Below are 20,633 nucleotides of genomic sequence, written 5' to 3'. Positions count from 1 at the left end.
CTCCACATTTCTAGCTTTAGTCCTCCAACTACGCACAGCCTATTTCTATTTCCTCCCCAAGAGGCACAGCTGGACTATTCTTTCTATTCTTGACTATTCTTTCTACCCTGTGCAGTTTCTTCACACATGGATCAATGACTCCTCTGACACCTCTGCAGCTGATGGTTCACATTGCCTCACATTCACCGAAAAAACATCCAATCCCCTGACATCTCCAAACCAAACTGGGGATGGCCTGGGGGTACTTTGCATCTGTCAGAGGTCCAACAACATTCTCTCCAGCATTGCCCTCCTTTACTTAGCCAATCTTTGTGTCACATGGATGGCTAGGAGATCCAACACACAACTATAGGTGTCTTTGTGTAATAGTCCTTGCTTTGGATCCTGTTCCAGCACATTGACTGTCTGCTCCCTCCCCCTTCTCGTACAGAATTGAGTCTCTCCACCTTTGCTTCCAATTTATATTCTCCTCGCACTTTCACCTGGTCCATCTGACACTTCCTCTCTTCACTTCTCTAACTTCATCTTGCAGGAAAGGTTATACATTACAAACTCAGACTTAATTGTTATCAGTTTATCTGGTTCTGATATTTGCTTTTGGTCAACCAAGGGTTCTCCATCAGGTTTCTCCATTCTGCACATCTGCTCATCACCCCTCGCCCCTCCTGGATCAAGGATAGATTCTCCATCCTCATACCAGCCTTCAATTTACACCACTGTCAATATGATGTCACCACCAAACACCTCTCCCTTTCGTCATTCCAAAGGAACCCTTTGCAGTATTGTACCACTCCCGTATGTATCGAATCCCCATCTCGCTTCCTTTCCATTTTTTCCTGGTTTCACTCGGTTCCTATTCTCGTGAGCAGACAGCTCACCTCTCATTAACAAGCTGCCATCTCTTAATTAGCTCAACTGTTGCTTGTACCTCTTGACCTTTCTTGGTCTCTATCCTAAGACATTTCCATTGTCTGCGCCCGTCTCTGCAACTTAACATCAATTTTCTTAATTCTGATTTTAAAAAGCCATTGACTGGACACAACTCTGGGAATGCTGCATTGGCTGAGTATTCCACCTTAAACGATCTCCTGATATCTGCTGGGGTACACAAAAATGCTGGAGAAACTCAGCGGGTGCAGCAGCATCTATGGAGCGAAGGAAATAGGCGACGTTTCGGGCCGAAACCCTTCTTCAGACTGATGAGGGGTGGGGGGGAGAAGGAAGGAAAAAGGGAGGAGGAGGAGCCCGAGGGCGGGGGGATGGGAGGAGACAGCTCAAGGGTTAAGGAAGGGGAGGAGACAGCAAGGGTTAGCAAAAATTGGGAGAATTCAACGTTCATGCCATCCGGACGCAAGCAACCCAGGCGGAATATGAGGTCCCTCGGGCTCCTCCTCCCTTTTTCCTTCCTTCTCCCCCCCACCCCCCATCAGTCTGAAGAAGGGTTTCGGCCCGAAACATCGCCTATTTCCTTCGCTCCATAGATGCTGCTGCACCCGCTGAGTTTCTCCAGCATTTTTGTGTACCTTCGATCTTCCAGCATCTGCAGTTCCTTCTTGAACACTCCTGATATCTGCTTTCTGGGTTGATAATTCTACTCCGGAAGAAACTTAGAACTTTGAAAACTGAAGTTATTAGCAACCAGATCCACTTTAATTTGTGCATTCAGGATAGCAAAGGGAACGAGAGAATGCAGTATGGGTAAAGTCAGAAGGAACAAATACTTCCGAATGTAAGCTTTTTTTCATTTGCAGGCTGTGTGTAAATGATATTATCGTGCAGAATTTCACTTGCATTTTACTCTTTCTCAAGTACTGAAGGTTAAACCTTTCATGATCGACATAAAGCAGCATTTATTCAGTGACTGAAACCTATTAACCACTTGTCCATTTGAGATACCGGGAAAGTAATGTGAGTGTCCCTTCACACAGTGCAAGCTATTCTCGGCAGCCAAGTAAATCGATGAGTGATTCATTCTCTGCACTTGGGCATTCAGATTAAACAATGGCAGTTAAAATTGCAGAAACTTTCTGGAGGGAATTGCAGTGTGCTGTTCCATAGCTGGAACGTTCATCTCCTGTGAATGTAATCAGCACTTAATAGCCCGGCTTGTATTTTCTGATGGATTATTATGTGCAATATCTCCTCTAAAATGTAATTTCCACATGTGCTCTTCCATAGAGAAATTGTAACACAATAAAGGGAATATTGTGGAAAAATATACGTTTCAGGCTGGAAGATTTGCAGCTTTGACTTAACAGTAGGTATGAAGTGGTCAATTTGCCCACAATACTGTCATCTTGTACCAGGCAGTAGGAAATGTCTCCAAGCGGTTACATTGTATGGACTCGCTATAGAAACTGAACTGACCACAACTTCCACTCCCTGGCTTGAGTAGGGAAGTATGTATGTATTTGTTCTGTTCAACAATATTCAATCTACATATATATTGAAAAAGCATTCTTTTATATTCCCCTTGTCAGTATTTTAATCACCGTTTCAAAGCTTCAATCGAGTTTGTGCCCCAGCTCTGCATTTCCAGAATGGCTTATAACTGCATTTAAGTTGTTGTCCTTGTATCTGTAATTTTCCAAAAACAAATATTAGGCTAACTAATGTAACTCTGGTTAACAAACAAAACAAATCTTAAACATTCTAGCAGTATTTGAGATGCGGCTTTGAAATCACAAGGCGATATAGTTCTGTACTGTGCCAGCAGTCACCAATATTGTTAGTTAACCAACTAATTAATAAAAGGAAAAATTCTTGGAACGGCACAATGCCAGGCTGTCCAGGTGGAAAGTGCCGGTTTTAATGTTTCGAGTTGGATGCAATCTTCCTGTGATAATTTTCTGGCTTTTGCTTGCCTTCCATGAGTAGTCATGATGTATGTAATCTGTTCTTTAATATTGAAAGATTTTGAATTGAGCAAACTTCAGATTTTAATGGGCATCTACATTGTTTGTTGACTACTTCCTTAAAGCAGGGATTGGAAACAAACTGCTCCTGGAGATTTCTCTCTCTTGCATCATCATTGCCTTAATTTTGAGTCTGTCCCCGATTCATTGTTTATTTCCCATGAGATATCCCAAGGATGCTTTTCACCGCCTCACTTGAATATGTGCTAAATCAATATCGAATATTAATTCAATATCTATTGACTCGCGTCGCAGTGGCCTTTGCAGTCCGTCTGTCTTTTTTTATTTTTTGACTCGTTTGAATGTAGTTTTATAGTGTTTTTTTTTAACTGGGTACGTGTGGGGGGGGGGGCTCGTTGGGGCCTAGCACCGTGGGCGGCCTCCAACCGGAACGACCTGGGGCTCCAGTCGCGGAGCCTGCAGACTTACTTACCATCGCGGAGCTGGCCGAGTTCGGAGTTTGGAGAGCTCTGGTGGTGCGCAGCTGCGGCCCGACCCCAGAGATTTGGAGGCTCCAGCCGCAGGTTTGGTGGACGGTAACACCGGGTGCCCGCGGGTCCCTGGTGGGAGACCGCTTTTTGGGGCTTCCGCAACGGCGACTTCTCCCGCCCGAGTTGCGGGGTTGAAAATTACCTGGAGCAGGGCCTTACATCGCCCGGCGCGGCTTTAAATGGCCGTGGGACTTGCTAGCGCCCGCCGGGGGCTCCAAGACATGGAGCGCGGCCGTGCATTGCCCGGAGCGCGGCCGTGCACCGCCCGGCGCGGCTTTAATGGCAGCAGGACTTACTTACCATCGGCCGCCGGGGGCTTTGACTCTGACATCGGGAGGAGAATGAGGAGTGCAGGGGAGAGATAAGACTTTGCCTTTCATCACAGTGAGGAGGAGATTCACTGTGATGGATGTTTGTGTAAATTGTGTTGTGTCTTGGTTCTTTTTCTTGTGTGTATCACTGCAGAAACCAAATTTTGTTTGAACCTCAATGAGGTTCAAATGACAACAAATAAATTGTACCATGTATCATTCCCTCCTGTGATCAGTTTAATGGCCCACATTGTTCATCACAATGTATTAAGAGTAGTTACTTTGCAAATTTCTCTATTTTCACCTGTCACAGTTAATGTGGTCTTTTGATATTCTTTATATCTCACCAAATTGCCAAGTTAATTTCTACCTCTTATACTATCCCTTCCCTCTCTGGCCAGAGTTTTAATTCAATCTTCAAGGGGGGGGGGGGGGAGATTCATATCTCCAGGGGTTGTTGATGTAGGTTGACTGTTACACCCTCCTGAATATCATTATTCTGTCTCTTACTGGAAATTTAGCATCTCATTCTTACAGTTGTTCCCTGTTTTGTTACTTTGTTTTCCATTGAGCGAATTAATGTGATAAATGGGCTTCCCTTTCTTTGGTGTAGTTATTTTACAATAAAACTGTTGAGTGCATGAGATTTTGGACAGATTGCCTTGCTGGAAGCAAATGTGCATAGTGATATTGAATAAGAGACATATTTATCAACCCAAGTGCTCAGTGAAACTCGTTGGTCATCTGGGGCAGTTTTAGTGGAAGGTAATAGACAGCAAGCTGAAGTAATCGCCTCCAAAAGTAACTAGCAAATAAAAGCAGAAACCAAATGAATCTTAAATGTTCCGAAGTATTTGAAATTGCACAGCTATATAGTTCTGTACTATGTCAGCAGTCACCAATATTAACCCCTGTCAGTGCTGGCCAAGTGCCAATGCGTGTATGTAAATTGCCAGTTACAAATCACCAAGATTGCAGATTAAATCTCAGAGCAAAATTAATATTTGAAAATTTTTTTATTAAATAGAAAATTTAAGCACCCAGTTCATTTACAGAATTTTCTGATGCAAATAAATGGCAAATGTATGTAATTTGCCCATAAACATCCACACTTTGCCCTTGAACAGTGTTATAGCTCGGGGCATCTCCCACCAGAACCTGCTGTTACAGGATCAACTACACTGTCATGGGATTAGTCAGAGTAGAACTCCTGCCGCGGCCTACTGAGGCAGTTTTGCTGGAGATCCAACGTTTTCTAGTTTTGCTCGCAGCTGGGGAAACGCAGCATTTGCTGCAGCCCAACAAGGTGGGGAGACTGACAAGCATCTCAGCAACTGCAGGCAATAACCATAGGAAAAGGATACTCGTTCAAGATTGAGGAAGTAGGACCAATGACCACAGAAGGGGAAAAAAAGTTATGAAATTGTGGTTTTTTTTTTAAATCAAGGAAATGATCCACATCTAAATGCATCTCCAGTGGCTGCAATTATTTGATAATTGGACACACCAATTGCTTTTGGTCAGGAAAGAAGAGGACTTCTGTCTTCTGTCCCTACATCCACTGTTTGCGTCGAGGTAAGTTGGATACCACCTTTTGACTACAAAGACAACAAGGTACATCATATATCTGATCTGTGGGACTGTGTTGGATTAATAAATAATCAGTATGCCCCTCCATTGCAGATACATTGCTAACTAAAGCAGTATAATAATCAGGGTACTCATAAACCAGGAGCGATGGGATCAGATGCAAAACGTTGCACTTATCCTGTGGTGATGTAACAGTCTTTTTTTTTTTAAACCACTGCCTGTGATTGGGATCTTCACACAGCACTGTGCTTGTCAACTCCAGGGGTGGGGAAGAGCTCAATTCAGATGCTTGACCATGTAGGGGCCTTCCAATTCATAACCAATCTTCCGATAGTAGTTCCTTGTACCAACCCCTGGAACAGAAAGGAAACTGCATCAACAGATATTCATGAGAAGCCATTTATCTGTCCACTGGCATGGGTAGAGGTAGACTGGCTGGTTCGTGGCTGACAACATTCAGCTAAAATGCTCATTCACCGTCTGGCCAGCCAGGATGATTGAAAAGTTTGTGGGAAATGTTTACTTGCCAGGATGAAGTGGAGGAATATATTCCATGTTGAATAGCAATCCATCGATAACCAGTAGGTCTTGCTGCTGTACTTGCTTATAAAGATTGATAAGTTTTTTAGGCTCACGGGCCGGAACCCTGAACCTGACACACAGCACAGCCAAGAACGAGGCATGAGATGTGTTTAAAAACTAACTTGTACTGAGGCCCATCCCATTTACGGTAAGGTTCCAGTCTTGTGAACTGTTCAGGTTATTGATCGTTCTCAAGCCAGAAATGTGATCGTGAACTGAGATCCCATATGGCAGAAGATGCCCTCAGCAACTTGCAAATACAGCCCATCAGTCTCCCAAATGCACAATGTGTGCAAGCAACACAAAGTGGGCGCTGGCAAGCTTGTGCACAGAATGTCTCCATGCATGGTGAGATGTTATTATACATCACTGACAACAGAGAAATGGCTATGGACGGTGCAGCAAGCAAATTATTTTTACAGAGTGGTGGGTACCTGGCATATGCCAGCAGGGATGGGTGGAGGTGTTTAAGCTGCTTTTAGATCAGCAGATGGATGTACAGGGAATGGAAGGTTATGGATCTTGTGCAGGCAGAGGAGATTAGTTGAACCTAACATGTTTGCTACAGACATTGTGGGCTGAAGGGTCTGTTCTGGTGCGATACTGTTCTACTTTTGAAATTCATGAAGTTGGAGTTTGAAAGGGAGAAACTGATGCTTAGCATGTTCAGATCCCTGGTTGAACCTGCACTAATTGCAGAGGTAAACACAATCAAGGGGGTTTGAAAGAGCAATGGCATGGAATTTTGTGGGGAAATCAGAGTCTGATCAAGAAGTGAAATAAGGAATTCCTTTTACACACAAGGCTGTAGAAATGTGGAACATGACCCCTTAAGGCTTTGAATGCTGAAGATAATGGGAACTTCCAAGACTTGTTTCTATAGTTAAGAATATGGAGAACAAGCAAATAAATGTAAGATATCGATCATCCATGGTGTGACAGGACAAGCTCAAACAGCTGCATGCTCTGCTTCCTCAAGGACACATTCTTGCCACCACTGTCTCGTGCTGACCAAAGCAAGCACTAACCCCACCATTACACTGCCCAATGGAAGGGATCCTAAGAACATTACTCTTTGAGCTTCTGCAGCCAGGAGTTACTGCCATCAGGAAAGTGGGTGAGTGGAACAATCACAGCATCATTAGGAGGGAAATAAAATAATCAATATTTGCAGACATCTATGTTTCACATAAACCATAAAAAAAACTATAGAGGCAGCAGTTAATCTTCAGAACTAGCGGATATTAGCATTACTGGAATCCTATTGACGCATGCACCCCACACTCCAGTAAGCACAAGAAATTCAGTCTCTAATGGAGGCAGCGCATCAAACCAATCTGTACCAAGGTGTCTTTCAGTTTACAAAATGGGCCTTTAAATTCTGGCCAGCAACAAAATATATTCCATGTTGGTTTAAATTGCATTTTCCACAGAAATGCTCTTTCAAAAGATGGGTTGTCTTTTAGGATCAAAGTTTTTTTTTTCTCACCACTGGATGTAAGGAAATCGCTATAATTGAGTTTGGGTTGTAGCAGCTCAGTTTTAGGAAGCTATTTGCTTGAGCCTATGAATGGACAAATTGTCACCCCATCATCCTCCTTCCCCCTCCTGCCAAAAAATAAAGGATTTGAATACAAAAATCAAAATGCATCTTTAAAGACAATTTTTTTAAATTTGTCCGCCTCGAGGATCAAAAGATAGAAGAAAAGTAGATGCAGATCAAACTGTCACCTAATTAATTAGAACAGCCAAGATAAGTAGAAGGTTCTGCTTCTCTCTCCTATGTTACTTCATTTCTGTTCTTTGTTTTTCAGACTCCCTAGATACACTTGTCTTACTGACAGAGAGGTGCAGTTTGGATCACACTGATCCCGCTGCTTTTTGGATGAGCTCGATCTATCCCAATAATTAATTACAAACCCAATCCCACAATTTGTCATCAAACGATACTAACTTATATTTAGCACCAGATGCTAGACTGGCCTGGCATCTGGAATGCCACTCAATTAGGATGGCATGGTGGTGCAGTAGCCCCAGACCAGGCATCCATGTTTGAATGGATAAAAAACATAGCAGCCAATTGTACCCTAGTTCTCTCAAACATCACTGTAGTACCAAACATATTAACTTTTAGTGGATAGTTTGATTAGACGCCAGGGATAAGCCTCTGATTGCCTTCAAAAAGTGTCGCTAAGAAATGGCAGTTAACATAACCTGTATTTAAGAAGGGAGAATAGAATATGTCCAAGGAATTATGAACCCATCAGCAAGACGTTGGTAGTAGATGATAATAGAATCCCACTGCACGAGAGAACAGAATCATATCGAAATACAAATGCCATAATGAATGAGCAGACATTGCAAAAATAAAATTCTTGGTTAACCAACTTTGAGGTACAGAGTGTACAACGGCAATTCAGAAGATACAACTGATCCAGACTTTAAAAAAAAACCTTTACACCCATAAGAGTAATTTATCAGCCAGGAGAATGCCGAGTCAGAGGATGGAGAGCAGAATGGATTGCAGGCTGGCTTCAGGACTGAATGCAGAGTGGGAGTGAAAAAATAACTCCACAGGATAGTCTGTGGGTGGTCAATGATTTAGACTCCAATCAAAAACACAATTTCAAAATTTGTGGAGGTCAATCTGGTCAGGATGCAGTAATGATAATTGTGAGGAGGATGGCAATGAGTCACAGGAGGACATAGATACATTTTCAGAGTGGGCATATTGGCAAACGAAGTTCAGTAAAGGTTATGCAAGATGGTACATTTTTGCAGGAAGAATAGGCAGGTCACTTGGCAAGTAGAATCCAAGTGACATGGAGGAGCAAAGGGAGCTGGGAGTGCACATATACTGATTTGTTGAGAGTGGTATCACAGTTTACCAAGGCCACTTAATAACACTAAATAAAGTACTGCTGTTTATTCCCAGAGGAACAGAATTGAAATATCTGTAGGTCATGCTAACATTTACCGAACCTTGGAGCAGGTGCAAAATGTAAATGGATGATTCTAAAAAAGGGGAGGGATATAAATATCAGGAAAAATAGTAGACTGGGTCTCTTTTCTCTTGAAGTTTTTACAATTCTGAACGTTTTTGTTACAGTAGATGCAGTGACAGTGTCTCAACTTGTAAAGAAGAGCACAGTACAAGGAGGAAATATATATGACTAGACTAAGTGGGACCCGTTGGGTCCCCAAGGGGGGGAGCTTGGGCTGGCGGTTCAGTCACTCAAGCCTGTTGTGCTGGCAGCTCACTCACTCACGGCTGGTGGGCTGGCAGTTGACTCACATATTCCTTGAAATGCCACTTCAAGCAGGGTGCAGGGCCACCAAATTCAAGTGCACTTTCCTGCCATTTCAAGCAGGGTGCAAGGCCATCAAAGACAGAGAGTTGTGACCTCTCCCTCCCGCATCTTGTAGAGACTGAGCCACGCCCACACTTCCGGGTTTTATAGTCCCTCCCCCCACCAGAAGGGGCGTGGCCTTCATGGCGTGATTGACAGGAGAGAGAATCTCAACATTTTTAAAACACTAATAACTCTTATTTTTCATCGATGGAAAAAATCCTCGGCACCTGATGAGCGGAGGGGGACTGAGTAGGATGGCCAAAAATCATAGCCGTATATGGTAGCGTTTTTCTTAAATCAATATACAGCGCAAAAAGGAAGTGGTCAAGATTATACTTTTAATTATATAGAAGGCAACACCATTTTTCAATAAGGCAATGTAACTTTTGCATTTTCAACCCAAAGGCAACATTAGCATTTTCAACCCAAAGGCAACGTTAGCATTTTCAATCCAAAGGCAACTTTTGCATTTTCAAACCAAAACACACTTTTGCATTTTCAAACAACATTTTCAAACCACATTAAAGGCCCTCACAGGTCAGTAACACCACTCACAGTTTAGTAGAGTGGTGGTAGTCTGAAGAAGGGTTTCGGCCCGAAACGTCGCCTATTTCCTTCGCTCCATAGATGCTGCTGCACCCGCTGAGTTTCCCCAGCAATTTTGTGTACCTCACAGTTTAGTAGACATGTGTTCAGTGTTATTCACAGCTCAGACTGAGAGTCACGACCTTTCGCTCCCCCATCTTGCAGAGAACTGAGGCACCCCCACACTTCCGTTTTTTATAGTCCGGAAGGGGTGTGGCCTTCATGACGTGATTGACAGGGTAGAGAATCTCAACATTTTTAAAACATTAATAAGTCTTTTATTTTTCATCAATGGGAAAAATCCTCTTGTACTGCCCAGCGGAGGGGGACTCTGAATAGGATGGCCAAAAATCGCAGCCGTAAGTGGTAGCGTTTTTTCTAAAATCAAATGCAGTGCAACAGGAAGTTGTCAAGATCAGAGTTTTAATTATATAGATGATATTAAACTTATTTACCCAGAGTGATGAGATTGTTAAATCTGGCAGTGGTTGAAGTGAATAGCAAGGATGCTTTTTGTGGAAGGATCGGAATAGTGTTAGATGTGGAAAAAGGGATGGGCTTGACAAGCATAAGACGGAAGAACTTGCTTCCATACCATATATTCTATAAAACCCTTTTAGATGATGGCATCCATTTTGTTTTATGTGCAGTTTGGACCACAATTGAATAACTAATTTGAAAGACCCTACCTCGGACGTGCAACGGTGCTTCTGTTCTGCAATTATGTCAACCTAGATTTTTGACACAGATGTCTGTGGAATGGTAATTTCCATATTTCTTTACAATAATTAAATTTCAGCTCATCAAGTCTATGCTGGCTTGGAGCAATGCCATTCCCAGTAACCTATCCTCCATATTCCTACAAACACCTCCTCTACCCACCCCAGAGATTCTACCCCTCATATGCCCACTCACAGCAACGTAAAGTGGTCAAAGTAACCTACTAGCTGTCACATCGTTGGGATGTGAGAGGACACTGGAGCACCCAGAAGGAATACATTTGTTCACAGGGAGAATACGCAAACACTGCACACAATATGAGAGGTTAAAATTGAGGCAGCAGCTCTACTGTCTGTGCTACTGGGCAGCCTACACACCTCTGATGCAGAAATGCAACCAAGTCAGTCACAGTTGACACAGAGGCATCAGAGATGAGGGACAACGTGAACAGAAGCGAGGCATTTATTCAAAACCGATGTGGACTCAATAAATTTTAAATAGCATTTTTGGTGTATATTTGTTATTCATCCAGTTCTCTCGTGGATATTAATCTTTGAAGGGGATAATTTGAGAGGACTATGGGAAATGAGCCGATTAAAACATGGTTAGCTCTAGCAAAGAGGTAACCAGGCACTTGGGCAAATCGGCCTCTCTGTGCTTCGAGAGAGATAATTTAAAAACCACAAGAAAATTAGCAAATAGTTTGCCAAAAAGTTATATCAGGTTCAATAATTTCCACGCTGACAAGTAATGTTGATTCAGTTGATACTCCAAGCATCGTGAATTCTAGCACTGTCATTGTGCTTTCTATGCAGAAAGACTTCAGTAGAGGTTAGAGATGGATGCAGAATCAAGCAGGGAATTTATATCACAGGATCATTAATCATTGCAATTGTAACAGCTGTCAGCCCTTATCTTGTAATTACACAAACAGTTCTCTTAGTCACAAGGACCTTCTTAACCCAAGTGTTAGAGTATATCGTCATACACTGATTCATTATTTAAATTTTCTCCAGTTGATAGGCAGTTGTGGGGAAAAGTAGTGGAGAGCAATCCAGATAACATTCAACCTGTTATAATGCGGCTTCAGGCTTCCAACGTACATCTGCAAGTGCAGTAACTGGAGCTCACTGTGTACACTAAGATGTAATATTCTGTGTTGGAATTGCCTGGTGCACAATTGCATTCCTGGTCAGTTTAAAATCATTTACATCTTAGCTTCAATCTTCTAAAGTTTCACTTCAGTCACTGAAGCCAGACTAATTCTGATACAGTTCATTAGCTGTGGATGCATTCTGGATGCGGGGAAATAGGGTCAATGCATTGAAAAAGATTATGGTTCTGTAGTTTAAAGAGAAAAGAAAGATATATATCTAAGAAGAGGGTGGAGGTTTTTTAAAGTCGTTTTCAAGATCTGGATGTCTTTGGCAAGGCCAGCATTGATTGCTTGTTCCTTATTGCCCTTGAAGGCAGTGAGGAGCTGCCTCCCTGAACTGTTGTACTGTTCAAGATACCTGCACAGTGCTAATGGGGAGGTTAGATCCAGCAATAACGAAGGACTGGACTTTGTATTTCCTCACTGAACATGAAACTTCAAAGGAAATTACAGGTGATGGTGTTCCTTACCCTTGTTGGTAGAAGCCATTGGTTTAGGAAGGGCTGTTGAAATACTTGGGTGAGTATGTGCAATGCATTTTGTAAATGGTAAATACTGCAACCATTCGTGGAGCGAACAGCTATTTAGGATAGTTATTGAAGTTAGTGCAATGAAGATAGTTAATGATAGTGCAATGGGGCTGCCGTGTGCTCGATGTACTACGTGCAAAGAGCATCAAGCTCTTAATTTGAGACTTGTAGATTGGGGAATTACTTTGTGGTGCTAAGTGACTCCCTGCCATGAAATGCATTGACAGAAAGACAATAGGACACTGGTTGTACAGGGAGAATACAGAAGTACCTCAGGCAACTGTTTGCAGATATAAAAGTCGTAAAAAATAAACAACAACTTGCATTTATATCTGAAGAAGGGTCTCCACCCGTTTTCACCCAACAATCAGCTAACAATGGGCCCCAGCTATGCCTGCCTCTTTGTAGGGTACGTCGAACAATCCTTGTTCGAGACGTACCAGGGCCCCATCCCCGACCTCTACCTCCGCTAAATCGACGATTGCATTGGTGCTACCTCCTGAACCCACACACAACTGACTGACTTCATCCACTTCACCACCAACTTCCATCCGGCACTCAAATACACCTGGACCATTTGAAATTTTAAACATAGAAGGTCATAAGATCAGAAGAAATAGGAAGAGTAAGCCATCTGGTCCATCAAGAACTCTGCCAGTCAAAGAGATCATGGGTGAACTTCCACGTCACTCCACTTTCCTGCCCAATCTTCATATCCTGCCATTCCCCTGGTGTCCGTAATTATTGATTCCAGCTTCAAATACACAACCACAATCATTTACAGTCTTCAGGAATAGAGAATGCCAAATAATGACTAAGAAGTGAAGAAGCAAATCTGTTTTATGCTGTGGTTACACCCCATGTTCTAGACTATTCAGGCAGGGAAAAACCTTCTAGTATTCTCCCTGCCAAGCTCTTTAGGAACTTTTTTCTCATTAGAGAAATATAGCTATACCTGCAGGGCATTTGCACCAGGATCTATTTGTGCTCCTTCCATATTTTCACATGAACTACAGATTGAGCACTCTAACGACTTGACCAAATTTATCCTTCTGTAAAGCGTGATTTACGTTACTATTGTTTAAAGCTGATCTGTAGATTGTAACCACAAATATTATTTACACTGAATGTTGCCAGCGTCATCCCCCTTGAGAGGCCTCTAGCTAAATTTGAAAGATTCGTGTGGGGGTGCCAATTCAGAGGGCAGTTAATACAAATTTGACCGCAATTCACCCAAGGTCAACTAACCTAACACCCACTGGAGGTCAAATAGTGGTTATTCTTGGTTAAATAGCTTAGGTCCAAACTCCATCAGCAGTTCTCATTCTGTTGTTTGTAGCTCATTTTGTAAATGAAAGATAGTTTCTGCATCGCGGACGAACCTTGAACCAAGTATTTTATGAAGAGGGCACCAAGTTGTAGCAGTATCACTGGCTGACCTTCTCAACTGCTTTTTAAATGTGCTTACAATAGAAAATTATTTTCTGTCTCATTTTCAAAGAGAAAGAATGGATATGTAAGATTTTTCTCTTTCAACCCCATTTTCTCCCCCGTAACATTTGACACCCTTACTAAATCAAGAACCTGTCAAATGCCGCTTTAAAAATGCACAATGACTTGGCCTCCATGGCCAAAGGAATTCTTCCTCATCTCCACTCAAGAGGTATGTCCCCAACAACCCTCACCATCTTCTGGAGATACACTGTAGAAAGCATTTTATCGGGATGATCACAGTTTGGTTTGGGAACAGCTCCATCCAAGACCGCAAGAAATTGCAGCCCAGACCATCACACAAACCAACCTCCCTTCCATTGACTCCATTTATATCTCATGCTGCCTCGGCAAGGCCAGCAGCATTATCAAGGACAAATCGCACCCTGGCCACTCCCTCTTCTCCCCTTTCCCATCGGGCAAAAGGTATAGAAGTATGAAAACGCACGCCTCCATATTCAGGTACAGTTTATTCCCAGCTGTTATCAGGCAACTGAACCGTCCTACCATAACCGGAGAGCAGTGCTGAACTCCTATCAACCTCATCGGGGAGCCTCGGACTATCTTTGATCGGACCTTACTGGCTTTACCTTGCACCAAACGTTATTCCCTTATGTATCTGTACACTGCGAATGCCTCAATTGTAATCATGTATTGTCTTTCCACTGGCTGGTTAGCAAACAACAAAAGCTTTTCACAGTACCTTGGTACACATGACAATAAACTATACTGAAAACTAAACTGAACTGAAACTGCTTTCCTTAATACCAAAGAAAGACACAAAATGCTGGAGTAACTCAGCGGGACAAGCAGCATTCTCTGGATAGAAGGAATGGGTGACGTTTCGAGTCGAGACCCGTCTTCAGACTCAATACCACATCTGCTGCCACTTTGCCTTCTGCATCTTCCCAACGTAACAGGATTCCCCTCTTTTGGTGGCCACAAGCAGCAAGGTATAAATAGGGACACACTTTATCATTATAGTCTGATAGTGAGATTTCTCAGCTGTTTGCACCGTCTACATTTGAGGATCAGTAACAACCTAACCAGGAACCAGTGTGGCTTTCTGTTGAAGTGCAGGTTTCTAAATGTGTCTATTGATCCATCCCAAAATTGTAGGCATGTTTTTACTACTTTGTTACACTTAATATTATTGAGATAGGGTGAGGAGTCATACAACACAGAAATAGGCCCTTCGGACCAACCGGCCTCCTCTGCACGAGTCCCACCTGCCTGGGTTTGGCCCATATCCTAAACCTTTCATATCCATGTACCTGTCCAAATGTCTTAAATATTAAAGTAGCTGCCTAGATTTTGGCAGCTCGTTCCATTTTCCCACCACCCTGTGTGAAAAAGTTGCCCCACAGGTTCCTATAAAATATTTCCCCTCTCGCCTTAAACTTAGGTCCTCTGGTTCTTGATTCCCCTACGCTGGGTAAAAGACTATGCATTCACCCTATCTATACCCCTCACGATTTTATACACCTCTATAAGGTTACACCTCAGGCTCCTGCTCTCCAAGGAATAAAGTCCTAGCTTGTTAAACCTCTCTCTAATCAGGAAATCAGGTAGTGAGATAATGGGAGTGAAATCAAGAAAGACTTTGTGTTACATGAAGTAGAAGAAAAGGGGCATCCCCCCCCCCCCCCCCCCCCCCCCCCCATAGGCTGCAAAGATTGCAGATCAATGAAACATTTCAAGACTGAGATTGATAGATATTTATTCAGCATGTAATCTACCATGATCTGAAGAAGGGTCCTGATCTCTGAAACATTGTCTATCTATTCCCTCTACAGATGCTGCCTGAACCACTAAATTACTCCAGCACTGTGTTTAACTAAATGGTTGGTAAGTTGTTGGCTCACTTTACTTTAGATTTACAGCACAGAAACAGGCCCCTCAGCCTATTGAGTCCACGCCGACCAGCGATCATCCCGTACACTGGCACTATGCTACACACTAGGGACAATTTACACTTTTTGCCAGAGCCAATCAACCTACAAACCTGTATGTCTTTGGGACTTAGGTGGAAACTGGAGCAGCGGGGAAAACCCACGTGGTCACAGGGAGAACGTACAAACTTCGCACAGAAAACACCCGTAGTCAGGATCGAACCCGGGTCTCTGGCGCAGTAAGGCAACAACAACTACAGCTGCACCATCCCAACTCTTGTGTTCTTATTTTACACACACAATACAATATTTAAAACAAACTGTCTCTCCAGGTTGTTAAGGGGTACTTAAATCCATGAGGCCCTTAATAAAATTAGATCACTATCTGGCATCTAGGCATTGTTCCTCGCCACCACCTACTTATCTATAAGAGAATGTGCTTGCAAAATTGTTTTTCACTAAAGGTATGAAAGAGAATTAAAAGTAGGACATCTGTAATTTAAGAGGGAGTTAGATGTGGCCCTTGTGGCTAGAGGGATCAGGGGGTATGGAGAGAAGGCAGGTACGAGATACTGAGTTGGATGATCAGCCATGATCATATTGAATGGCCGAATAGCCTACTCCGGAAGTGGCGGCGCTGTTAACAGCTGCGGCTCGCCTGCAGTCCGTCTGTCTTTACTTTTTTCTGTTGTTTTTTTTTGTCTTGTTTTGGTTAAGTTTTAGTTTGTTGGGTTGTGTTAGAGGGGGGGTGAACATGTTCTCTGTCTCTTCCTTCGGGGGAATGCGACTTTTTCGTGTCGTATCCCCCTTCTCTGCCTCCGTCTGCGCTGAGGCCTAATAGCGGAGCTGGCGGCCTCCAACCTGCGACCGACCCCGAGGCTCCGGAGGCAGAGCCAGCCAGGACTTACCAACGAGAGGCTGGCCGTCTTCGGGGCTAAGGCAGCGGTGGCCCGACTTGCTGGTGCGGCGTTCTGGCTTTCGGCGGCGGCCTGGAGCTGATGCAGCGGGGCTCGGAGCTGAGACTGCGGGACCCGGAGCTGGGGCAGCGGCCTGGAGCTGGGGCGGCGGCCCGGAGCGGAGACTGCGGGACCTGGAGCGGAGACTGCAGGACCCGGAGCTGGGGCGGCGGCCCGGAGCTGGGGCGGCGGCCCGGAGCGGAGACTGCGGGACCCGGAGCTGGGGCGGCGGCCCGGAGCGGAGACTGCGGGACCCGGAGCTGGGGCGGCGGCCTGGAGCTGGGGCGGCGGCCCGGAGCGGAGACTGCGGGACCCGGAGCTGGGGCGGCGGCCCGGAGCGGAGACTGTGGGACCCGGAGCTGGGGCGGCGGCCTGGAGCGGAGACTGCGGGACCTGGAGCTGGGGCGGCGGCCCGGAGCTGATGCTGTGGCGGGCCGTCTCGGAGCGGAGACGGCGTTCCGGCTTTCGGTGGCGGCAACATCACCACGGAGGTCTGCTGGACAGGAGAGCAGCATCTTCGGCCTGGATCGATCGCCTCAGCGCAGAGGGAGAACAAGGAGGGAAGAGACGGAGACTAAGACTTTGCCTCCATCACAGTGAGGATGTGCTTGGTGAACTCACTGTGGTGGATGTTTAATTTGTGTTTATTGTATGTTTTGTTATTATTGACTCTGTGTATGACTGCAGCCAACATAATTTCGTTCAGACCGAAAGGTCTGAATGACAATAAAGGGTCTATCTATCTATCTATCTATCCTGCACCTATTTTCTATGTTTCTATGTAATTAAAGATAATTTGATTTGAAAGGCAGTTTACTAAATTGATCAATGTTACTGCTTGTAATTATCCTTTACTTGATTTAGAAAGAATCTAGCCTGAATTTTAGAGATTATATACATGGTTGAAATTTCAAACACCCCCGTTTAACAGATGTTCAATGAGTTTACAGTTGTTGCCCAGAAAATTGAACTAGAGCTACAGGCAATTTACCAAAATACTGAAATAACAAGCAAGCCAGCTCATTTATTAACTCAGGAGTACATCGCTGTTTTTTAACTGCAGGCAATACTTGCTGATCAGTGTGTCAGGTGTGGACAAAAAAAAAAAAAAATCGCACTTCATGATCTCCAGTAATAACCTAACGCCTACAACTAATCACTTTGTGCAATCTAGATCCACACACTGATTTATAAGAGGCTGTGACAGGATTAACTGGAGGGCTCAGGCACAATTTATCAGGTTCAAGGATTGCTGATTCAATGAAGTATGGTGTTAGAAACCTCATGTAGAGCATCATTCATGGTGAAAGCTTTCACTTAACCCTTTAAACAACTTGCTGCATCTGCTTACATCCAGGCCAGCAGCAAGGCTCAGAGAGCTTGTTTCCTGGCTGTTTGAACAACTAATTTATTTTACATGTTCATTGATTATTGCCAGAACAAAGCAATACACAATTAAGTTTACAGCTCTTGCCAAACGAATAACGATTCACGCTCAGATTACACATTTACCATTATTGCCTCCTTTACACACTTCACTGTGGTCAACAATTGTATGCACAAGATAAATGTTACGCTTTGTTTCGGGGGCAAGATTCCAAACCTTGTCTAGGTTGGAATGAGAAAAATAAATTTACACATAGCACAAAATAAATTAATTCAAATGAAGTTCCATTGCAACAAAACTATAATGGAGCAATGAGGAATTTTTTTTTTTTACTGCATAAAGTTGAGACCAATTGGAGGAAGTGTGCGAAAATTACATAACAATTGCTCTACATAGCTGAGGTTGAGCGAAAAATGTGCAAAAGTTTTCTCCTCAAGCTGCCAAATCACTTTAAGATTTGCCAAAATTGGTGGTTTTGGTCAGATTAGTCAATTTCCTAATTAAAGATGGAGTGAAAATGGCAATGAAACCAAAGTGAAAAGAGACAGAGAATGGGGCTGTGTTTATGATAATATTAGACAATTTATGTGGGAAAGATGGTTCTTTGACTTGAATCTAGTTGCTGACAGATGATAACATTGTATGGTTACAAGAAATATCTTCTGCAAGTGACCCACCTTTTGGCTCAAAATGTTTCCCAATTACGATGCACCACCCTGGCCTTCCTACCACATTTCATCCACTGTTCTCTCTCACAAACTTATCCATTAATGCACCTATGATGGCAGTTTTATTACTCTCATTAACACAGCCACCGCATCTCAGGAATCCATCAAATGAGCTTTTGCTGCACTTCACATTTCTCCACTTCACTTTGACTTCTTCATTGATAGACAAGGTCTAAAAAAATGAATCCTGAACATCTAAGAGAACAGCGTTTAAAAAACATAATTTCCTTCTCAAATGCAGTTTATATCCAACCAAGCAATTAATAGATACATTTTCAGTGTCTGACTTGCCCATAGCTAGTGATAAACAGCAATTGATGGTGATCGTATTTTGGATGAAAATCAATTGTTTAGTCTTCCTGCCTGCATCTGAATTTAATGAGGAATAATCAACTGTTCATTCAGCGACTGTTATCAGCTCATTTAAGTGTGCATTGGGTTCCTCTTTACCTGGTTTATGCCTCTTCATTTCAAAAAATGAACAGAATTAATCAACATTCTCTCCTATTTAATTTATTTGCCGTAAGGTATTTTATATACACACAACTTTTATATACACAAACCAAAGATTGAGTTGCTGGAGAAACTGAGCACATCAGGCAGGATCTGTTCATGGAAAGTTCAGATGAAGCCTCGTGACCTGAAACATCAACTGTCCATTTCCCTCCACACTTCCTGCTTGACCTGCTGGGTTCCTCCAGCAACTTCTTTTTTTGCTCCATTCCAGCAACTTCACTCGTGTTTCCATACGTCCTTAAAACTACTCATTAATGGGTTTTTATCCTATTAAAGGATATTATATACATTTTGGTTTCACCATGTAGAAATTACAGCTGTGTTTATACATAGTCCCCCCCCCCCCCCACTTCAGGGCACCATAATGTTTGGGACACATGGCTTCACAGTGTGTTTAAATTCCTTCTTAATGCAGGTATAAGAGAGCTCTCAGCACCTAATCTTTCCACCAGTCTTTCCATCACCTTTGGAAACCTTTATTGCTGTTTATCAACATGAGGACCAAAGTTGTGGCAATGAAAGTCAAAGAAGCCATTATGAGAATGAGAAACAAGAATAAAACTGTTAGAGAAATCAGCCAAACCTTAGGCTTACCAAAACCAACTGTTTAAGAAGAAAGAGAGCACTGCTGAGCTTATTAATGGCAAAGGGACTGGCAGGCCAAGGAAGACAGAAGAATTATCTCTATAATAAATCCACGAACACCTGTCCAACAGACCAGAAACACTTTTCAGGAGTCAGGCAAGGATTTGTCAATGACCACTGTCTGCAGAAGACTTCATGAACAGAAATACAGAGGCCCTACTGCAAGATGCAAACCACTGGTTAGCCGCAAAATAGGATGGACAGATTACAGTTTGCCAAGAAGAACCTAAAAGAACAACCACAGTTCTAGAGAAAGGTCTTGTGGACAGATGAGACGAAGCTTAACTTATATCAGAGTGACGGCAAGAGCAAAGTATGGAGGAGAGAAGGAACTGCGCAAGATCTAAACCATACCACCTCATCTGTGAAACACGGTGGTGGGGGTGATATGACCTGGGCATGTATGGCTGCTGAAGGTACTGGCTGACTTATCTTCATTGAAGATACAACTGCTGATGGTAGTAGGATAATGAATTCTAAAGTGTGCAGACACATCCTATCTGCTCAAGTTCAAACAAATACCTCAAAACTCATTGGCCGGTAGTTCATTCTACAGCAAGACAATACTCCCAAACATACTGCTAAAGCAACAAAGACGTTTTTCAAAGTTAAAAAATGGTCTATTCTTGAGTGGCCAAGTCAATCACCCGATCTGAACCCAATTGAGCATGCCTTTTATATGCTGAAGAGAAAACTGAAGCCCCAAAAACGACTGCTCATTCTTCAGGGAACGGGGATTCCCGTCCCCCACTATAGATGAGGCTCTCATCAGGGTTTCTTCAATA

At 43.3% G+C, this 20,633-nt stretch overlaps 1 protein-coding gene across 1 annotated transcript in view; it reads right to left on the bottom strand.

The window, feature by feature from the left end:
* Positions 1-4,769: 4,769 nt before the first annotated feature.
* The window catches only part of elp3 (elongator acetyltransferase complex subunit 3), an 80,639-nt gene continuing 64,775 nt past the window's right edge, over positions 4,770-20,633 (bottom strand). The window contains exon 15 of the mRNA XM_033021721.1: positions 4,770-5,660. Within this exon, the coding sequence (XP_032877612.1) occupies positions 5,584-5,660 (77 nt within the window). The 3' untranslated portion in view covers positions 4,770-5,583. The remainder of the gene's footprint in view (positions 5,661-20,633) is intronic.

Source organism: Amblyraja radiata, chromosome 5 (genome assembly GCF_010909765.2).
Source record: "Amblyraja radiata isolate CabotCenter1 chromosome 5, sAmbRad1.1.pri, whole genome shotgun sequence".
Lineage (NCBI taxonomy): Eukaryota > Metazoa > Chordata > Chondrichthyes > Rajiformes > Rajidae > Amblyraja > Amblyraja radiata.
The sequence above is the reverse complement of the archived record's forward strand: the minus strand, read 5'-3'. Positions and strand labels throughout refer to the sequence as shown.